General features: G+C 40.9%; 2 protein-coding genes across 3 annotated transcripts in view; both read left to right on the top strand.

Moving 5' to 3' along the window:
- Positions 1 to 22,910, top strand: part of WDR43 (WD repeat domain 43) — a 259,278-nt gene that overhangs the window by 112,768 nt on the left and 123,600 nt on the right. The gene's annotated exons all lie outside the window — the stretch shown is intronic.
- Positions 9,788 to 22,910, top strand: part of SPDYA (speedy/RINGO cell cycle regulator family member A) — a 34,795-nt gene continuing 21,672 nt past the window's right edge. For both annotated transcript variants that reach the window (XM_001102756.5, XM_015112005.3), the window contains exons 1-3: positions 9,788 to 10,170; positions 12,988 to 13,046; positions 16,522 to 16,607. In XM_001102756.5, the coding sequence (XP_001102756.1) occupies positions 9,936 to 10,170; positions 12,988 to 13,046; positions 16,522 to 16,607 (380 nt within the window). In that variant the 5' untranslated portion in view covers positions 9,788 to 9,935. The remainder of the gene's footprint in view (positions 10,171 to 12,987; positions 13,047 to 16,521; positions 16,608 to 22,910) is intronic.

Here is a 22,910-nt window from a genome sequence, read left to right as displayed (position 1 = left end):
CTGTAATCCCAGCTACTCGGGAGGCTGAGGCAGGAGAATTGCTTGAACCTGGGAGGTGGAGGTTGCAGTGAGCCAAGATCACGCCACTGCACTCCAGCGTGGGTGACAGAGCGAGACTGTATCTCAGAAAAAAAAAAAAAAAGCCCTAAGTATTCAGATACTTGAAGGAGCATTTTGCAGCTAGCACCTGACAGGCATAGTGGAGAAGTTGCCTGTTACTGAGAACAAACATTGCAAGATCCTTATGATTACTTTCTTGCCTCCCCTTTTCTGTAGTCTCCTGTTTTATTGATCTTAATGTCACCTTTGTAGTGAGCCACCTCACATATTTTAGGAAAGTTGTATAATTTGTGTAATATTTTGTCTTTCAGAATTCATCCAGTAAGTATGAGCACTTAAAACTAGGAATCAAACTTGGAGAGGCTGTTGCCTCATCTAGCACAAGTGTTATGTCGTACGCAGTATGGAGAAAGATCAACTATCTTTTCTGTAAGGAACAAAAAAGTCTGATACAGTGGAGAAAACTATTCTAGACAGAAATTGAATACAGTTTTCTTGTTAGAATGATTGTTCTTTTTTGTTATTGTTGCTTTTGTTTTGTTTTTTGAGAAAAGGTCTCGCTCTGTCACCCAGGCTGGAGTGCAGTGGCGCCATCTCTGCTCACTGCAGCCTCCGCCTCCTGGGTCCAAGCAATTCTCCCACCTCAGTCTCCCGAGTAGCTGGGATAACAAGCGCGCCAGCGCGCCCGGCTAATTTTTGCATTTTTAGTAGAGATGGGGTTTCACTTGACGTCAGGTGATCCACCCACTTCGGCCTCCCAAAGTTTGCTGAGATTACAGGCGTGAGCCACCGTGCCCTGCCAATTGTTCTATTTTTAGTACTTCTCAGAGATTTTAATTTCTTTAACTTAGAAGAACAGTCACCCAGGCTGAATACGTGGTCTCAGTGCAGAATTACATGAAAGAAATTTGGCCCAATTTATCTCAAAGGCCCTTACAACTCCATCAAGTAAGAGAGGGAAGGGATATTGCATGAACATAGCAACTATCCCTGCATTCAAGTGGTTTAGGAGGTTGGGTAGAACCATTTACTAGAAAAGGGTGCTGAAGAGAAAATCTGGAGTTGTCTTCTCTGTTACACTTTAAAAGATCATCTAGTCACAGAAAGCCTGAAAATAAGTTGGCAAGATGTAAACTAATGGGAACTCTTAAAATTGGTAACACTGCTTGGAAAATGAATTTAGCATTTATAACCTTTTATTTTTTTATATTTTTTATTTTTTTATTTTTGAGACAGAGTCTCGCTCTGTCGCCCAGGCTGGAGTGCAGTGGCCGGATCTCAGCTCACTGCAAGCTCCGCCTCCCGGGTCTACGCCATTCTCCTGCCTCAGCCTCCCGAGTAGTTGGGATTACAGGCGCCCGCCACCTCGCCCGGCTAGTTTTTTGTATTTTTTAGTAGAGACGGGGTTTCACCGTGTTAGCCAGGATGGTCTCGATCTCCTGACCTCGTGATCCGCCCATCTCGGCCTCCCAAAGTGCTGGGATTACAGACTTGAGCCACCGCGCCCGGCCTCTATAACCTTTTAAAGTTGAACATGTGCATGCCCTACAACCCATCAACTTCACTTTAAAGCATTTATAGAAAAAGTGCACCATGGTGCATAAACAAGGAAAGTAGTCAAAATAATTTGATTTTAAGTCAGAGACATTCACCAATCAGACCAGCAGTTAATCAGAACTTAAACAATACGGCCTTACAGAGGCATTGCTCATGGCATTCACAGTAGCAAAAGGATCCAAATGCCCCCCAAAAAATGACCCAAATGCCCATTGACAGGAGCATTGGAATATTATGGTGTATTTCTAGAACAGAAGGCAACAATGAAAATGATTCACAGTATTACAGATTAGCATGGCTAAACCTATGAGGAATACTGAGGTTGAAGAGTTCACAAATAAAACTTGTATTTTAGGATGAGCAAAGAAAAGAGAATGGGAAACAGTCGCCTCCTGGGAATCCTAATGGGAGAAGGAGGAGCATACAGAATCTCAACAGTATTGTTGATGTCCTGTCTCTTGCATGTTAGGTTCATGTGTTTTGGTAGGTGGTGGTTTTACAAGTTTTTATTATGTCTCAGCCTCCACATAGGCTACATGTATTGTTTTGTACATTTTTTAAGTATGTATATGATCCGATTTATATATAATTGTATCTGTATACACAAACATTTTTATTTTTAAAAGCTGGTTAATAAGATTACATAAATGAGAATTTCAGGAAATGCTACAGGAATTCAAGAGCGGCACACGCCTGCACTTATTAAGCACTCAAATGATGATCTGTTTAATTTAAGCTGGGTCTCAAAGGATGGATACCAGACAGAAATTTTAAATGAAAGTGAAGAGAGCACACCACAGTATATGCAAGGTCAAAGAAGTGGGAAAGTTCAAAACATTCAGAGAAACACAAGTATGAGTGTTTCATTTTTATTGGATAATAGTGAGGAGATACATTTAGGAAAGGAGAGTTAGGAAAGTAGAACGGGGACAGCCTGGAGGCACTGCAGGACACAGTGCAGGAGATGATCAAGTTATGGACAATCAATGCTTTTTTAGTGGGGAAAAGCCATGCTTAGAGACAAAGGAATAAATAGTTCAGTTAAATGTTTGAGTTCTCCTCATCCAATCCCAGGTCAAATGAGAAGAGGCAAGAAGGAAGCTAGCTAACAACACCTACTGTGGACCAGTGCACTGCTAGTTTGCTCACTATCAAATTTGTCCCAGACGCTTTTACAGAGTAGGTGGTATCACCCTACTTTTACATTTAATGAGAGGTGCTGGGGTTAAATGATTTGACCATGTTCACACAGCTAGTAAAATGGTAGTACCTGAATTCAAACCAAGTGTATATGATTCTAAAGTATATTCACTTTTCTCCACACACCAACATAGTTTAAAAAACAAAAACTCAGGAATGAGAACACTGAAGAAGGCTTAGTTGGTAGTCACCCTTTACTTGATGTCAAAACTTAATAAGCTGCTTCCCTGATAGCTCAATGAACATTTATGTGTATTTGCTGGCTTTTATATGCAAATTTTACATGTTTCCTTTGTGAAGATTTTAGGATCCTAAAGAACCTTCTCATAACTGTACTTTGTGCATTATACAGCCACATGCATTTCCCTCATGGCACAACTCACTGTGCCTTGTATTTTAGTCGTGTCCATATCTGTCTAGCTTGGAAGCTTTAGAAAGATAAGGCCGTGTTGTCTTCATGATTGTGGTACTCACCATGCCTCTGTGTTTCTCATGGAGTGGACATTCATTGTTCAGTAGATATTTTATACTCGAGGCTGGAAATTAATCATCACAGCACCCGTACCTTGCAAAAACAAGGGTAGGAACAGGGAGAAGTCAGGAAGGATCCTTAGGGAAAAGCCAGAAGAATGAAGCTGGAAGCACCCATTTTCCTCAAGATTTTCACAACCAGTTGATGCTGCTTGGCCCATTCTCCCATTTATAGGCCAGGGAGAAATAGTCAAAGGCATATGTAAGGAAAAGTAAGTTCCCAGTTGGCCCCCTCCTCGTACTTGTAGGTGAATTTGCCATTATTGTGCTGTGTGTGGAAGCACAAGAAGGAAGGAATTAACTCGTTCTTCAGAACTGCTGATTGAGGAGCTATTTGCTGGAAGTACCACAGGTAGGCAGAGCCAGGTTGCCTTTTAAGAGTAATCATTGTATTAGCCAAAAAATCTGGAAGCAATCCAAATATTGAAATGACTTAAATGGTCCATCCACTCTGGAATATTATGCAGTCATTGAAAATGTTTAGAAAGACTAGCAACATGAAAAAAGCCGAGGTATAGAGACAAAAATAAAAAGGTTACACTGGGTGTGGTGACTTAGGACTGTAATCCCAGTGGGAGGATCGCCTGAGTCCAGGAGTTCAAGGCCAGCCCGGGCCACATAGAAGGACTCCGCTCTACAAGGAATGTTTAAAAATTAGGCGGGCGTGGCGGCACCTGTGGTCCCAGCTACTCAGGAGGCTGAGGCGGGAGAATCGCTTGAACCCGGGAGGCAGATGTTGCAGTGAGCCGAGATCGTGCCACTGCTCCAGCCTGGGCGACAGAGCGAGACTCCGTCTCAAAAGAAAAAAAAGCCGGTTTTACCTTAGAGACATAAGGATACGGGGATCAAACAGCTGTGAAGACTTCTTTTTATTTGTTCATTTGACATGCATGTATTAAGCACCCAGTTGGCCAAAAGCTAGGACAAAGCCAGAAAGATTACTGCTGCAGATTCACAGTTACAATACAATGGCCCCTTCTCCCCAGAAGCCACCGCATTCACACGTTGTGCTTTTCTCAGTTCAAGCGGCCTCTTCCTTTTGAGTAACCCGGGTAACCGCGCTGTGCCCGCGTGTGCCGGGTGGGGAGGAGAGCCCGCAGCCCCAGCCCCGCGGGGCCTGGTTGTCTAGTCGAAGGGAAGTAAACGGCCCCAACGCAAGCCTGCCTGCGAGACGTGCCCAACGGGGGTAGGTCGAATGAGGAGGGTTGTGTGAGTTGCGCGGGCGAGCGGGATAACGGAGGAGGGAGGCCCGCGGCCGAGGCTCGGGCGGGCGGGGGGCGGGTAGGGGCGGGGTTCGCCGGCGCGCACTCCCAGGCAGGCCCCGCCCCGTCGGCCAGCTCTGCGCGTTGATTGGCCCCTGCCGGCCTCGCGCTCCCTCGCTCGGGGTTGGCGGGAGACCTTCGAGCGGGTATCGCTGCTGGCGAGCTACCGGCGAGTAACCGTCTGAGGCCCGGAGCGCTGCGGCCGAGGCTTGACCGCCGCTGCCCTGCCCTCTCCCGCGCAGCCCCGGGCTTCCGCAGGTACCTGTGCTCGCCCCCGGGAAGGGCCTCGCAGGCGAATCTCCAGTTTCGAGTATGCCTGGTCCCTGGGTTCTCTCGCCGGCGACCCCACCGCCCGCCTTAGATGAGAAGGCGGTGCTCCAGCCTGGTCCTCACGCCGCCTCCCGTGGGCGCCCTCAGCTGCCTTCGCGGCGACGACACACGCGCTCCCCACAGCGGGTCCTGGGCTGCGGGGCCTGTCGAGGGAAGCAGTGGCCGCGCAGGTTGGGGCGTTGGGCGCCCTCCGCCCGGCGGCGTAGCGTGTAGAGGTTCCAGGGGGAGGACGGGCAGGGCCGAGACCGGAGGCTGCTCCTGAAGCTCGGCCGCCTGCTCAGAGGGAGGGCCCTGGGCAGGAGCTCCCGTCTCCACGTGTGCCCGCCGCCTTTATTGTGGGGGGAATGGAGATTTGGGGGTCTTTTTAATAAATCCTGCCTCTTTATGTCCCATTAAACACCTCTTTTTGCCCCCAAGATCGTCTGCCCCAGAATCTTGAGATCTGAGGTGCTGTGCCTCAGTACCAGGCCCTTAGCCCATGTCTCAGAATTCACGAAGATTCTCTTACATGACATCCAGTAGGACTGGAGGCCCCCTAGTCTCAACCTTTTAAAAAGCCTTATGCCGAGTTGGGCGGATCCTTGAGGCCAGGATTCGAGAGCAGCCCGCAGCGAAAACCCCGTCTCTACAAAAAAAAAAAAAAAAAATTAGCCGGGCGAGGTGGCGGCACCTGTAGTCCCAGCTACTTGGCAGGCTGAGGCGGGAGAATCGCATGAACCCGGGAGGCAGAGGTTGCAGTGAGCTGAGATAAAACCCGTTTCTACAAAAAATAATTTTTTAAACAATTAGCCAGGCATGGTGGCGGGCGCCTGTAATCCCAGCTACTCGGGAGGCTGAGGTGGGAGAATCGCTTGAACCCGGGAGGCAGAGGCGGCAGTGAGCCGAGATCGCCTTATAGCTGGGGTTAGCTGGTTTTGTTTTCTTGGCAAGGTGACGGTAAGTAATACTGGAGTGCTATGTGTCAAGTGTTTTATACATGATGGTATTTAATATTTAAAACAGTGATTTACTGGTTAAAGAATATGGGACTTTGATGTCAGTTCTGCATTCAAATTCTAGCTTTATCACTTACTAATTATAAGCCTTTGGGAAATTTAACTTCTCTAAGCCTCAAATTTCTTATCTAGAAAATAAGGATAAAATAATACCTACCACATAGAGATGTTTTGAGAGTTAAATGAGATAATGCATATAACACATTCATCAGTGTCTGGCACATATTCTGTGTGTGTGACTGCACTCATAAGGAAGTTAAGGCTTACTTGCCTGTCCCAACTGAGTTGCCAATGGATATTGCTATTAGGTTTTCCATATAGGCAAATGAATACCCAAACAACTTCTGCTTGTTTCATTTTATGGCTGTGAACCACCACCCTTTATATTACCCCCCCGCCCGAAGAAGAGGTTATTTCAGATGCCTCTCGAATTTTTGTGATATACTTACCAAAAAAAAAGAAAAACGAAGAAAAAAATCCCAGACATCCTATTCAAGTATGAATTCTGGTATGATTTTTTTAATGTCCATGGAGCCCATACAAAAATTAATTGAAGGAGGCCAAGTGTGGTGGCTCACGCCTGTAATCTCAGCGCTTTGGGAGGCCAAGGCGGGCCGATCACCTCAGGTCAGGAGTTGGAGACCAGCCTGGCCAACATGGTGAAACCCCGTCTCTACTAAATATACAGAAATTAGCGGGGCATGGTGGCGGGCGCCTGTAATCCCAACTACTTAGGAGGCTGAGGCTGGAGAATCGCTTGAACCCAGGAAGCAGAGGTGGCAGTGAGGCGAGATCGAGTTATTGCACTCCAGCCTGGGCGACAAGAGTGAAACTCTGTCTCAAAATAATAATAATCATAGTAAAATTAAAATCATTAAAAGATTTTACCTGATGAGCATAGTTTCTCCTACTTCTCCTTCTTTCCCCATCTCTTGCCCTTCCTAAAATGGCTCATGGTTCATTTTTTTTTTTTTTTTTTTTTTTTTGAGACGGGAGTCTCGCTCTATCGCCCAGGCTGGAGTGCAGTGGCCGGATCTCGGCTCACTGCAAGCTCCGCCTCCCGGGTTTATGCCATTCTCCTGCCTCAGCCTCCCGAGTAGCTGGGACTACAGGCGCCCGCCACCTCGCCCAGCTAGTTTTTTTGTATTTTTTAGTAGAGACGGGGATTCACCGTGTTAAGCCAGGATGGTCTCGATCTCCTGACCTCGTGATCCGCCCGTCTCGGCCTTCCAAAGTGCTGGGATTACAGGCATGAGCCACCGCGCCCGGCCAGCTCATATTTTAATTTGATTTTTGTTCTTTTCTTCTTGCTTGCTCTATCAGAACTCTCATTCTCTTAGTATATCTAAACGAAGAGCAAAATTAAAAGATACCCCTAGGTAGAAACTGACCAAGACTAGCATTGATAGCTTCTCTCCTTCAGCTTGTTCTATGCAACTTTCCTGCCAGTGTTTGCTTATTAATGTCAATGAAGCTCCTCTTGGGGAGTTTCAGACATTTTCTTCTCATTCAGTTTTCTGAAACTGTATATGAAATATCCCAACACATACATAACATACATAAGGGAATAGTGTAAAGACACCTACTGCGGACATATTTTACCTTTTTGATTGATAGAAAATTTGGATTATATTTTATGACATATCCATGGTTGTTTTAATATAAAAGCACTATTTTAGGTTACGCTATTAGCATTGAGTAAAACTTATCTTCTGGAACATGTGCCACAGTTATTTTGTGTTCTGGTACATTCCACCCAAGTCTAGCCCCAACACTCAAATTTGAAGCAGAATTCTTAGCCACGGTACTATACCACTGATAAGTCCACACTAGAATTTGAGAAGCCTGACTACTGTTTAGTTTCTTCTATCTGGATTTAAGGCTGCTCTTACTTTTAAAAAAAATTTGCAGATGAAGCCTCCAGCTGTCTCCCAGATGAGGTGGGCAGGAAAGAGCAGAAAGTTCTTACTCAAGTCTCAAGACTCAATTTATCACCTATTCCTCTTTCTATGGAGTTTATAACCCGCACCCCAAGTACATAATTGCCTTCAATTTGGCAGGACTTTAGGATCTAGGAAGAAAGATGGGATGAGAGGAGCAATTTGATAAGTATAATTTCCTCTGCCTAGTTCTTCAAAATGTAGCCCTGTACTATCTAATGTGGTAGCCACTGGCCACTTGTGGCTATTAAACACTTGAAACTGAATAATTTAATTTTTACTTTAAAAACTGAAGGTGCATATTTTTCTCTTACAAATTGCTTCATTTTTTAAAATAGGACTGCCTTTCACTTTTACTGTTGAAAAATTAGTATCAGAACTGGGATTTGTATGTAAGCATATTCATCTAAAGTAACAACAACAAAAAAAAGAATTGAGATATGCTTTAAGGGGAAAACATGCAGCAGATTTCAAAGACAGAATGTGAACTATCTCATTGGTTTTTATATTGATTACATGTTAAAATGGTATTTTGGACATATTGGGTTACATAAACTTTATTATTAAAAGTTATTTTATCTGTTTTGTAAGGTGGCTCTAAAAATACAAAATTACATATGCGGCTTACATTATATTTTGGACAGTGCTGCTCTAACCTTACTATATTTTCCAGTCCTTCCTTCAGCAGGGAAATTTCTGAGGGTCAGGAAGGGGAATCTATACCTCACTCCTTGAACACCAAGGGAGGCATGGCTGCCTGAGTCACTGTGAGGTTGCATTCAGAGGTTCTCAGTAGGGTCCTAGAGTAGTTTCCTGTGTTGCCTATTCATACCTCCATTTCCCATTACCCTAGAAATATTTGACCACAAAAATAATACTAAGTGTAGTAATTATGTGAACTATTCACCACCAAAGAAGGTGATGATTACATATATTATTAAATATTGATAGATTAACTTTGTCTCAGATTTTATTAGATTATAACAACATACATTCATATACACTTATAATCAGTCACTCAAATAGCTTTGTCATACACTTACAACTTTAAAAATTAGAACAGGCCAGTCAGTCATGGTGGCTCAAGCCTGTAATTCCCGCACTTTGGGAGGCTGAGGCAAGAGGATGGCTTGAGCTCAGCAGTTTGAGACCAGCCTGGGCAACATAGTAAGACCGCATCTCTACAAAAATTTAAAAAATTTGCCAGGTGTGGTGTCATAAACCTGTGGTCCCAGCTACAATGGAGGCTAAGGTGGGAGGATCACTTGAGCCCAGGAGGTCGAGGCTGCAGTGAGCTGTAATCATGCCAGCATACTCCAGTCTGGGTGACCGAGCAAGACCCTGTCTCAAACACACACACATACACGAGAAAAAAAGGAAAACAGAAAAGTAAGTAAAATAAAAATTAGACCAATTTTTGAAAGGCTTTCAAAGCTCATCTGCATTTTGCTAGAATTGCTTTAAGCTTTTCAATAAATACCAATAAATGCTTATTGAATAAGTGAATTTTATAATATATCAAGGAATTTACCAATAAAGAGATATGGGGTTTTGTGTGTGTGTAGGTGTGTGGGGGGGGTGCTTTGTAATACAATTGAATTGATATTGATAATAAGTTCTGGAAATAGTTTTCCTTGTTTATAAAAATTTTGAGGTGGCATATAACAACCATATAATAAAATTATGTCAATTCAAGCAGAATAGAAAAAATTAGCAGGAAAAAAGAAGACCACAAATAAATTATGAAGTCAGCATCATTTCTATAATTAACTTTCAAATTTGGTCAAGTTCTGTAGCCAAAGCAAAATGGCATACAGTATCTTATTATTTGGGAAGAGGATGTCTATTTGTTACCCAAAGGAAGCATAGCTTTTCCTAGCACTGAATTTCAAAAGCAATTTTTAATGGGAGTCACTGTCACAAATAACATTTTAATGACAAGTTCAGTAACATTTTATATGACTGCATATGGTAGTATCATCCAGTTGTTTTTATATGAAATGAATGTGTGTGATGAATAATTGTATGTTTTATTTTTACAGGAATATTGGGAAACCAAAATGAGGCACAATCAGATGTGTTGTGAGACACCACCTACTGTCACTGTTTATGTAAAATCAGGGTCAAATAGATCACATCAGCCTAAAAAGCCCATTACTATGAAGCGTCCTATTTTTAAAGATAATTGGCAAACATTTGAAAAAAATACACATAATAACAACAAATCTAAACGCCCCAAAGGACCTTGTCTGGTTATACAGCGTCAGGATATGACTGCTTTCTTTAAATTATTTGGTAGGTTTAAAATATTGTAATAGTGGTAATTATAAAGTACTAAAAACCTAGAATGTAAACATCTAATTGTTTTCATGCTAATCAAAGAGGATATCATTATTTTTGTATTAAATTTCCCATCTCCAACCAAATTTGTTTTTGTTTTACTTAGTCTTTTTTTTTTTTTTTTTCAATGTTGGGTTTTTGTTTGTTTTGTTTCCTTACGGATTAAAAATTCATACTCATCTAGCTTCTAGAGTACTTAAATCCAAATGTCAAATGTAAATTCTGGGCAATTCAACTTCATAGCCCATGGCATGAGTTTTGTTTGACCTAAAGTTAAATACTACATAAAGAATCAGGTGAGCTAACTGACCCAGTTTGACTGGGCCTAAGGGGTTTCCCAGGACTTTCTCTGCTAAACCCAAGAAAAATAGGAAGCTTGGTCCCACTAGAGAAGTTTCAGGATAACAGTTTGGGAACATTGTTAAAAATTAACTATGTTTTATCATGTCCATATAATGAAACTGAGTTTAAATTTGTTTAGGTTATGAGACAGTGCTACTTTGCTGATACATTTCTTAACACTGGCAAAAAGAAACTTCTTTATAGTACTGTACTCCTAACTAGGAAAGAGAGGGAATCTTTTTTTTTTTTTTTTTTTTTTGAGGTAGGGTAATAAGGTAAACAGATTAGAAAAAAGGGTAGAATAGATGAGTTCTGAAAAATATCTGGAGTAATGAATCAAGTCAAGTAGAGGCTACAGTCCGGTAGATCTAGGTAACAAGCTTCCTTGTTTCTAGAGGAAGGTCAGGTGCATTAAAGCAAGCTAGTTACGATTTAAAGAAAAGCAAAATGAAAAGATGAAAAAGGAAAAAAATGTAAGGAATATAAGTAGAAAAAGATATAAAGATGCTTCCCCATCAGGATTTAGAATGTTAATAAAAGTTCCCTTTCTTTTCATTAAGAGCAGAACAAAATTATTACCTGCAAACTTTTTTAGTACCAAAACTCATCATGAGAAACAAGGGAAAATACCTGGCTGTACCATTTTAGGTAACTTAAGAACTATAAATAGAGGCTGGGTGCGGTGGCGCATGCCTGTATTCCCAGCACTTTGAGAGGCCGAGGCGGGCAGCTCAGCTGAGGTTAGGAGTTCAAGACCAGCCTGACCAACGTGGAGAAACCCTGTCTCTACTAAAAATACAAAATCAGCCGGGTGTGGTGGCGCATGCCTGTAATCCCAGCTACTCAGGAGGCTGAGGCAGGAGAATCGCTTGAACCCGGGAGGCAGAGGTTGCGGTGAGCCAAGATTGCACCATTGCACTCCAGCCTGGGCAACAAGAGTGAAACTCTGTCTCAAAAAAAAAAAAAAGAAAGAAAGAAATATAAATAGAATTAATGGGCCAGGCACAGTGGCTCATGCCTGTAATCCCAGCACTTTAGGAGGCTGAGGGAGCAGATCACTTGAGGCCAGGAGTTTGCGACCAGCCTGGCCAACATGGTGAAACCCCATCGGGCATGGTGGCACATGCCTGTAATCCCAGCTACTTGGGAGGCTAAGGCAGGAGAATCGCTTGAACCTGGGAGGTGGAGGCTACAGCTGAGCCGAGATCATGCCACTGCACTCCAGCCTGGACGATGGAGCAAGACTCTGTCTTAAAAAAAAAAAAAAAAAAGCCAGATATGGTGGCTCATACCTGTAATCCTAGCACTTTGGGAGCCCAAGGCAAGTGGATCGCTTTAGCTCAAGAGTTCAAGACCAGCCTGGGACAATGTGGTGAAATCCCCTCTCTACAGTACAAAAAAAAAAAAAAGTTATCTGGGCATGGTGGTACACACCTGTAGTCCCAGCTATCTGGGGGGCTGAGGTGGGAGGATCTCGAACCCAGGAGGTTAAGGCTACAGTTGAGCCGAGATCACGCCACTGCACTCCAGCCTGGATGACAAAGTGAGACCCTATTTTAAAAAGGAAAAAAAATTAGCAAGTCAGAAATTACTATTCTCAGGAAATCAGTAGTTATTCTTGGAACTTTCCATGTGACTACATTGATGATATTTTAGTGTACACAAATGGATATAAAGAAGTTATGCCTTTTTACTTAAAATGAAAGAGGAGACTGGCATGGTGGCATGCACCTGTAGTTCCAGGTACTCAGGAGTCTGAAGCCAGAGGATCACTTGAGCCCAGGAGTTCAAGGCCCACCTGGGCAACATAGTGAGACCCTGTCTCTTAAAAAAAAAAAAAAGAAAGAAAAGAAAGAGAAAGAGGGAATGGAAAAAAGCAGATTTTTCTAGATTACATCCTGACAACTATTAATATATTTTGAGACTATATATTTTAGCCCTTTAGAATTGAAATTAATATTTTACCTACTTTCTAGATGTTATTATTTTAACAATGTGTTTGTTGATCTTTTTATCATAATAATTTTTTCAAATGTTAATTATAAATAACTAATGAATTATGAATCCTTTATATAGACATTTTCATATGTATTTGAATAATAGAAAGTGGAATAGAGATAAATAGGAGAGAAGAATGCAAAACTAAAAATACTATTGGATATTCAGTAAACCAAACACTTCTGCCATTCTCCAGTCTGAGCCATATATTAAGGCAAATCAGATGGGTTGATGAAGGATAAAGCAGTAGTTTTTTGTACAGTCCTTGCAATGGTAAATACACCAAAGAACTGAAAATTCCACCTTAGGCAACACTGGTTCATTCATTTTTGTTTTATTTCTAAGCACTATGTGTAATCTCTTGACATAGAAATTCTTCAAAAGGAAACATTCTGTTTTTAAAAGACAAGTTATAGCTATCTTTTGTTGTAGATGACGATTTAATTCAAGATTTCTTGTGGATGGACTGCTGCTGTAAAATTGCAGACAAGGTAAATTTGGTAACAGTATAACCATTAACCAGCATTATAATGTAACTGAACCATTAGAGCTTTAATGAGACCTTATAAGAATTTTCTATCTTATTAGTTATGATTAAGAAAAGAGCTAGCGGCCAGGTGCAGTGGCTCACACCTGTAATCCCAAAACTTTGGGAGGCTGAGGTGGGCGGATCACTTGAAGCCAGGAGTTGGAGACCAGCCTGGGCAACATAGTGAGACCCCCATCTCTAAAAAATTTAAAAATTAGCCAGGTGTGGTGGCATGCACCTGTAGTCCCAGCCACCCAGCTGAGGTGGGAGGATCACTTGAACCCAGAAGTTGGAGGATACAGTGAGCTATGATCAATTGTGCCACTGCATTCCAGCCTGGACAATAGAGCAAGACTCTGTCTCTAAATAAATTAATTAAATTTAAAAATTAAAAAAAATAAGAGCTAGCCTGCGCTGCTCCTTCGAAGCAGAATCTTTACACATTAATTTTTGGAATTAGCATATAGCATAGATTGAGTCTATACTTGAAGAATTGTAGAATATTATTGATTACATTTAAATGACCTTAAATTTATATTTGTATTGAAAACAGAAAGCAGAACAGGTGTGGCAGCTCATGCCTGTAATCCCAACACTTTGGAAGGCCAAGGCATCAGAGGGTCACTTAAGCCCACGAGTTCCAAGACCAGTCTTGGCAACACAGGGAGACCTGGTCTCTAATTTAAAAAAAAAAAAAAATTATCTGGACATGGTGACTCATACCTGTAGTCACAGCTACTTAGAAGGCTGAGGCAGGAGGATTGCTTGAGCCAGGGATATCAAGGCTGCAGTGAGCTGTGATACCACCACTGCACTCAAGCCTGGGTGACAGAACAAGACCCTGTCTTAAAAACAAAAAAACAAACAAAAAAAACACAAACAAAAAATCAGTATAGACTTAATGCATTTTAATCAGTTATTACCTTTTATCAGGTTGTGGAGAAAAAATATTCTGAGATTTACTGAGGTAGTCTGCATTTTAGTATTTTGTAAGTAACTCAGAGAAAACAAATCTCAGTAATTTTGTAGGTAAAATTAGTTTAACATGTTCTTTAGGAATCAGTGTTTCATAAAAGAATGTCTAACTTACACATTGGGAGCAGCGATGTTTCTATGTTCTTTAGATTTTGTTGAATGGTTAAAATTTCAGCTTTGTGACTCATGCCTGTGATTCTAGCACTTTGGGATGCTGAGGCAGGCAGATCACCTGAGATCAAGAGTTCAAGACTAGCCTGGCCAACATGGAGAAACCCCGTCTCTACTAAAAAATACAAAAATTAGCCGGGTGTGGGGGCGTGCACCCATAGTCCCAGCTACTCAGGAGGCTGAGACAGGAGAATTGCTTGATCCCAGGAGGCAGAGGTTGCAGTGAGCCGAGATGGAGCCACTGCACTTCAGCCTGGGTGACAGAGCAAGACTCTGTCTCAAAAATAATAATAATAAAATAAAATTTTCAGCTTTTTATTTTAGAAAAAAATTTCTTGGCCGGGCGCGGTGGCTCAAGCCTGTAATCCCAGCACTTTGGGAGGCCGAGACGGGCGGATCACGAGGTCAGGAGATCGAGACCATCCTGGTTAACACGGTGAAACCCCGTCTCTACTAAAAAATACAAAAAACTAGCCGGCCGAGGTGGCGGACGCCTGTAGTCCCAGCTACTCGGGAGGCGGAGGCAGGAGAATGGCGTGAACCCGGGAGGCGGAGCTTGCAGTGAGCTGAGATCCGGCCACTGCACTCCAGCCTGGGTGACAGCGCGAGACTCCGTCTCAAAAAAAAAAAAAAAAAAAAGAAAAAAATTTCTTGTGCTAAGAATTTTCAGCTTTGTAAATGCCATTTTGTATCAAGCAGTCATATTTGAAAATTAAGCGTGACTTTACATCACTACTAGCCAACAGTAAAGGGAATGAATGGAAGGTTAGCTTGTGATTAAATACAAAGTACTGGGGTGAACATTTTTATTTAAGCTTAAGATGACAGGGATACACTAGAAGAAGGTTTATAAAATTTTTAAAATTTCATTTTGGAAAATTTAAAACATACACAATTTGAAGTAAATAGAACAAACAGCCTCCATATGCCTCTCATCTAGCTACAGTAGATCAACTGTGGCCATTCTTGTTTCTTCTAATGCTTCTCACCAAAAACTGGATTATTTTGAAGCTGATCCCAGACATCCTAACATTTTTCCATAAATATTTCACAATATATCACTAAAAGTTAAGGGCTATTTTAAAACAATTACAATGTCATAATACTTTTAAAAATTAACAGTAATGCTGTAATATCAAATATACAATTCATGTGGAGTTATGATGGGTTTTTTTTTTTCCTTTTTCTTTTGAGATGGAGTCTCACTCTGTCATCCAGGCTGGAGTGCAGTAGCATGATCTCAGCTTACTGCAACCTCCGCCTCCCGGGTTCAGGCAATTATCCTGCCTCAGCCTCCCAAATAGCTGGGATTACAGGCATGTGTCACCACACCTGGCTACTTTTTCTGTATTTTTAGTAGAGATGGGGTTTCACTATATTGGCCAGGCTGGTCTCGAACTCCTGACCTTGTGATCCACCGGCCTCGACCTCCCAAAGTGCTAGGATTACAGGCTTGAGCCACCGCGCCCGTCAGGAAGTTTTAAACTTTACGGTTTTAAGGTGCATTAAAGTTGTTGCACAGAAGGGGGCAGTGTTTGAAAAGTAACTACTGTATCTTAACACTGTCTCAAGAGTACTTTACTGGAAGTTACTGTGAAAACTTGGTATCACCTTTGTGGCAAATCCTGTTACAATAGGATGAATAAATGTCTTATGAGAGATAATCTGATACATTATTGTAACTTGTTTTTAATTTGAACAGACAGAACATGGCCTATGTGCTAATAATCAGGCTAGAGATGTATCTTTCTAATAATATCTTTAAAACACATTCTCCCCATGAAAATAGAACCATGTTATTCTAATTTCTGAAGTCATTTGGAAATCATTTTAACAAGTTATTTTAAAAAGTTAGTATGGATGTCTGCAACTAACTCAAAGGGCTTAGAAAAATTATATATACACATACATACACATAAATAGAGATAGCAAACATGGCAAATTTGGTGCATCTAAGTGAGGATGCATGGCTGTTCATTTTGCTGTTACTTCAATTTCTGTATAGATTTGAAGTTTAAATTAGATAAAAGTGGGATTTTAGCTCAAACTATTGACAATAATAAAATTTAGGAGTCCGTTCTAGTAAATAATGATATAATAAATAGTCAAGAATTACTTTTCACTGTTCACATGGTGGATTACAGAAAGTCAAAAAGTAAGTACACAATTCTATAATAAGTAACACTTTGTTTTAACTTATTCATCAGAAAATTTTAATGTTAACTATTTTAAAGCAGTTTTCTTTGTGAAAGCAAAATATTAATATTAATTTTTAACTTTTTTCGTTATAGTATCTTTTGGCTATGACCTTTGTTTATTTCAAGAGGGCTAAATTTACTATAAGTGAGCATACCAGGATAAATTTCTTTATTGCTCTGTAAGTATACTTTCTACTAAGTCGTTTTTGTGTTATCTGTTATATATATTACACCTTATTTAAAACAGAGGCTGTTTAAAACCTTATGTATATCTTTGAATAGGCCTTCCTGTATAAATGCTATACATTTTTTACTTTAATAGGATATTTTTATGTTTTTTTCACTTACGCTATATGCCTAAGATTTCCTTTTTTTTTTTTTTTTTTTTTTTTTTTGAGACGGAATCTCACTCTATTGCCAGGCTGAAGTGCAGTGGCATGATCCTGGCTCACTGCAACCTCTGACTCCCTGGTTCAAGAGATTATGCTGCCTTGGCCTCCCAAGTAGCTGGGATTATAGGCACGTGCCACCACGCTCAGCTAATTTTTGTATATTTAGTAGAAACGGGGTTTCACCATGTTGGCCAGGATGGTCTTGATCTCCTGACCTCGTGATCCACCCGCCTTGGCCTTCCAAAGTGCTGGGATTACAGGTGTGAGCCACTGCGCCTGGCCAAGATTTCTTGGAGTATTCCACTTCAGTTTGTATTGCATGTTTTACATTTTTCAGAATGCTTCCATGTAAATTATCCCAAATTCTCCTCTTTGTGACTTAAATATTTTTTCAAACCAGAATATTCTCTGAAATTTTCCATTAATATATAGTAAAAATCACCATCATCATTGCCCTTTTACATTGAACAACTTGTAGAAATGCTCTAAACATAATCTTTGTGGACCTATATATCTAACATAGGCATTATTCATATTTGATACCACTGGTATTCACTGGCTCTTTTACTAAACACACTGAGCTGTGACAAAGGAATACAGTTTGTTTTCCAATTCTTCCATTGACTTTATATTAGTTTATATTATCATTGTAATCTGTGAAATGATTTTCCAATCTATAGGTCAGAATTCATTTAGACTTTGTATTATTTAAGAATATATTTCCAGCCAGGTGCGGTGGCTTACGCCTGTAATCCCAGCACTTTGGGAGGCTGAGGCGGGTGGATCATCTGAGGTCAGGAGTTCGATACCAACCTGGCCAACATGGTTAAAACCCCATCTCTACTAAAAATACAAAAGTTAGCTGGGCATGGTGGCGGGCACCTATAATCCCAGCTATTCGGGAGGCTGAAGCAGGAGAATTGCTTGAACCCTGGAGGTGGAGGTTGCAGTGAGCTGAAATCACACCGCTGCACTCCAGCCTGGGAGACAGAGCGAGACTCCGTCTCAGGGAAAAAAAAAAAAAAAAAAAATATATATATATATATATACACACACACACACACACACACACACACATATATATCCTTTTCTACCCTATAGCTGGATATAATGCTGCAGTTGGGAATGCATGAATGTACATATATATGGGTTTTTTTTTTGAGACGGAGTCTCACTCTGTCACCCAGGCTGGAGTGCAGTGGTGCAATCTTGGCTCACTGCAACCTCCGCCTCCCGGATTCAAGAGATTCTCCTGCCTTAGCTTCCCAAGTAGCTGGGATTACAGGCACCTGCCACCACGCCCGACTAATTTTTTGTATTTTTAGTAGAGACGAGGTTTTACCATGTTGGCCAGGCTGGTCTCGAACTCCTGACCTCGAGTGATCTGCCTGTCTCAGCCTCCCAAAGTGCTAGGATTACAGGCATGAGCCACCACGCCCGGCCACATGAATATAATTTCAAGTGTTTAACTAGAAAACACATATAAAAAATATTTAAGTTGAATATCACAATAGCTGTCAGCACTGAAGATTAAGTTTTTACTCAAAGTGTATTTAATTCAGAATCAAAGAGTGATTAAAGAAATAGGACTAGACTGGGTATAGTGGCTTATGCCTGTAATCCCAGCACTTTGGGAGGCGGGGTGGAAGGATTGCTTCAGGCTGGAAGTCCAAGACCAGCCTGGACAACATAGCAAGTCTCTACAAAAATAAAAATAAAAAAATTAACCAGGCATGGTGGCGTGTGCCTGTAGTGCCAACTACTTGGGAGGCTGAGATGAAGAGGATCACTTGAGCCCAGGAGTTCAAGGCTGTAGTGAGCTATGATCACCACTGTACTCCAGCCTGGGTGACAGAGAGAGACTCCGTCTCAAAAAAAAAAAAAAAAAAAAAAAAAAAGACTAGAAGAAACTGATTTCTTTTTTTTTTTTTTTTTTTTTTTTTGAGACGGAGTCTCTCTCTGTCACCCAGGCTGGAGTGCAGTGGTGTTATCTTGGCTCGCTGCAACCTCCACCTCCCAGGTTCAAGCAATTCTCCTGTCTCGGCCTCCTAAGTAGCTAGGACTACAGGCCCCTGCCATCATGCCCAGCTAATTTTTTTGTATTTTTAGTAGAGACGGGGTTTCACTGTGTTAGCCAGGATGGTCTCGATCTCCTGACCTCATGATCTGCCTGCCTCGGCCTCCCAAAGTGCTGGGCTTACAGGCATGAGCCACTGCTCCTGGCTGAAGAAACTGATTTCTACATGTATTCAGGAGATACATTTTCCAGTACACAGGGAAAAATGAACTCAAAATTTGGGATGATTGCTAAACTGGAAAAATATAATAGTATTAGGTAATACTGAGTACTATGTGCAAGGCACCACAAAAAATTTTAATGTAGTATTAACTCATTTAATTTTCCCTATGAAATAAATTTTTTATTATCCCCATTTTACAGATGAGGAAACTGAGAGGAAGATTAAGTACTTGCTAAGAGCAAACAAGTTAGTAAGCAGAAAAGCAGGGGCACAAACTCAGGCATGGTTATCAATGACCAAATTCAGCCATCGACCACTAAGTTAAATTGCTGTTTATATATCTCAGTATTGTATTGTATTTGTAACTTGATGCAATATTTATTTTGTGGGTTTTTTCACCTGAGAATTAAAAACAAACCAAAAGAAGCTTTAGTTTAAATCTTACTAGATGCCTGAAATTGAATTTGTTTCACTTGTTTTATAAAGTTATTACCAGTAGAGCACTATTGAGTTTATGCAATAAAATTATCTGTAAGGTTGTATTGCATGTTGTATTATGTAAGCTCCATATTAAAAATAACATGAATTATAATTTCCATTTTAAGTATAATCATACTTTTTGTATGGCCTCAATAGTTCTCATTAAATATTTTCTCAGCCATAGTTCTAAAGCTCAAGTTCTTTTCATTTTTATACAGTCTTATAATGTTTCCTTTCTGTTTATTCTTATAAGACTCTGAACTTCTATTATCATTCTTCCACACTACCTTTCACAATTATTTGTTTCATACTCACTTGCCTTCTCTACTTAATTGTAGGCTCCTTATCCTTATGGTCAAGGAACATGTTACTTTTTATTTCATCTTCCAATTACTAACATATAGGAGATTCTTAATTTTTTTTTTTGTTTTTTTTTTTGAGACAGAGTTTCACTCTGTCACCCAGGCTGGAGTGCAGCAGCATGATCTTGGCTCACTGCAACCTCTACCTCTAGGGTTAAAGTGATCTTCTTGCCTCAGCCTCCTGAGTAGCTGAGACCACAGGCACATACCACCGTGACACCCGGCTAATTTTTTTTTTTGTAGAGATGGAGTTTTGCCATGTTGCCCAGGCTGGTCTCAAACTCCAGAGTTCAAGCCATCCTTCCCAAAGTGCTGGAATTACAAGCGTGGGCCACACACCTGGCCTTCTGGCTGCTTTTAAGACCTCTTTGGTGTTTGGCACTGGTTTCTTTTTAATAACCTACTTGGGATATGGTAAGCTTTCTGGATTTGAAGATTAAGGATTGATGTTTTTTGTTTTTGTTTTTTTGTTTTTTGAGATGGAGTCTTGCTCTGTCACCCAGGCTGGAATGCATTGGCACAATCTTGGCTCACTGCAACCTCCGCCTCCCAGGTTTAAGTGATCCTCCCACCTCAATCTCCCAAGTAGCTGGGACTACAGGTCCCACCATGCCTGGTTAACTTTTGTATTTTTAGTAGAGACAGAATTTCACCATATTGGCCTGGCTGGCCTCGAACTCCTGACCTCAGGTAATCCACCCGCCTCAGCCTCCAAAAGTACTGGGATTACAGACGTGAGCCAATCAGCCCAACGTGAAGATTGATGCCTTTCAACAGACAACTCAGAAAATTCTATCCACTGTCTCTTCAAATATTCCTCTTCCTCTGCTATGTCCTTTTTCTCCTTTTGAAACCAGTTAAACTTGTTATGCCTCACTTAGTCTTCTACATCACTTATTTTTGAAATTTTCTTTTTCTTTCTTTCTTTCTCTCTCTCTCTTTTTTTTTTTTTTTTTTTTTTTTTTTAGACAGTCTCACTCTGTTGCCCAGGTTGGAGTGCAGTGGTGCGATCTCAGGTCACTGTGATCTCCACCTCCCGGGATCAAGTGATCCACCCACCTCAATCTCCCAAATAGCCAGGACCACAGACATTCACCACGACACCCAGCTAATTTTTTGTATTTTTTTGTAGAGACGAGGTTTCTCCATGTTGCCCAGGCTGGGTTTTGAACTCCTCAGCTCAAGCAATTCACCTGCCTCAGCCTTCTAAAGTGTTGGGATTATAGGAGTGAGCCACCGCACCCATTCCCATCTTTGCTATTTTCTTTTTCTCTTCTTCTTTTTTTTTTTTTTTTGAGATGGAGTCTCGCTCTTGTCGCCCAGGCTGGAGCGCAGTGGTGCCATCTCAGCTCACTGCAAGCTCTGCCTCCGGGTTCACGCCATTCTCCTGCCTCAGCCTCCCGAGTAGCTGGGACTACTGGCGCCTGCCACCACGCCTGGCTAATTTTTTTTGTATTTTTAGTAGAGACGGAATTTCACCATGTTAGCCAGGGTGGTCTCGATCTCCTGACCTCGTGATCCACCCGCCTCAGCCTACCAAAGTGCTGGGATTACAGGCGTGAGCCGCCGACCCTGGCCAATCTTTGCTATTTTCTATCTATGTTTCTTTGGGCTGCATTTTAGATCATTTATTTAGATTTATCTCTCAGTTCACTAATTTTATCTTCAGCTTATGTCTAATATGCTAATTAATTTCATTATAAAATTTTGCATTTATAAAAGTTCTATTTTCTTATTTTTCAAATATACTTTTCCATTTATCATATTATCAAGGTACTTTTAATTTTTTTACATGTACTGGAAATAGTTATTCTTACATTTTGTGTCTATTCCATTACTTTCAGATTTCACGGTCTGTTTCTGCTCTTGGTACCTTGTTCCCTTATGTGTTTTATAGTATTTTTATTGTAAGTTGCCTGTTTTTCTTGGAAAGTCATCTGTGAGACTTGTATTATTTCCAATGAGAAATCTACCCCATCCTAATCGTGGTGCCTGTGTTATCTAATATGTTATTTTTTCTCTACTTTTAAGATTTACTCTTTATCACTGGTTTTGAGCAATTTGGTTATGCTGTTCGTTGGTTTAATTTTCTTCATGTTTCATGTGCTTTGAGGTTCATTGAACTTCTCTGTAGGTTTATAGTTTTTACTAAATTTCAAAAAGTTTCAGCTGTTATTCCTTCAAATGTCTTCTGTCCACCTGATTTTCTGTCTGCCCTATTCAGATTACAAAGCATTGAAAGAATCCTGCATTGTTATTGATACCGGCCTTTAGAGTCTCCAATTCCACCTATTCCTTGAAGTGCCACATCAAACTGATGCTCTGTTTATTTTTTTTTAATTTTTTTCTTTTCTTTCTTTCTTTCTTTTTTTTTTTTTTTTTTTTTTTTGAGACAATCTCCCCCTGTCGCCCACGCTGGAGTGCAGTGTTTCGATCTCAGTGGCTCACTGTAACCTCTGCCTTCCGGGTTCAAGTGATTCTCCTGCCTCAGCCTCCCAAGTAGCTGGGATTACAGGCGCGGGCCACCACGCCCAGATAATTTTTGTATTTTTAGTAGAGATGGGGTTTTACTGTGTTGACCAGGTAGGTCTCCAACTCCTGGCCTCAAGCAATCCGCCCACCTTGGCCTCCCAAAGTTCTGAGATTACAGGCGTGAGCCACCATGCCCGGCCCTCATCCTGTGTTTATGATTTTTGTTTCTTTTTTCTCTATGTATTTCATCTTGAATAGTTTCTATTGTGTCTTCAATTCACAGATGTTTTCTTTGTGGTATTTAATCTGCCATTAATCCCAATCAGTATATTTTTCATTGTAGACATTGTAGTTTTCATCTCTAGAAGTACATTTTCAATATGTCTACTTAACTTTTTGAACATACAGAATAGTTATAACTGTTTCAATGTCCTTATCTTTTATGTCAACCTTGTCAACCATGGGTATCAGTTTGGGGTTGATTTTGATCGATTATTCTCCTTATGATGAGTCATGTTTTCCTGCTTCTGTGCCTA

This window comes from Macaca mulatta, chromosome 13, assembly GCF_049350105.2.
Source record: "Macaca mulatta isolate MMU2019108-1 chromosome 13, T2T-MMU8v2.0, whole genome shotgun sequence".
NCBI lineage: Eukaryota > Metazoa > Chordata > Mammalia > Primates > Cercopithecidae > Macaca > Macaca mulatta.
The sequence above is the reverse complement of the archived record's forward strand: the minus strand, read 5'-3'. Positions and strand labels throughout refer to the sequence as shown.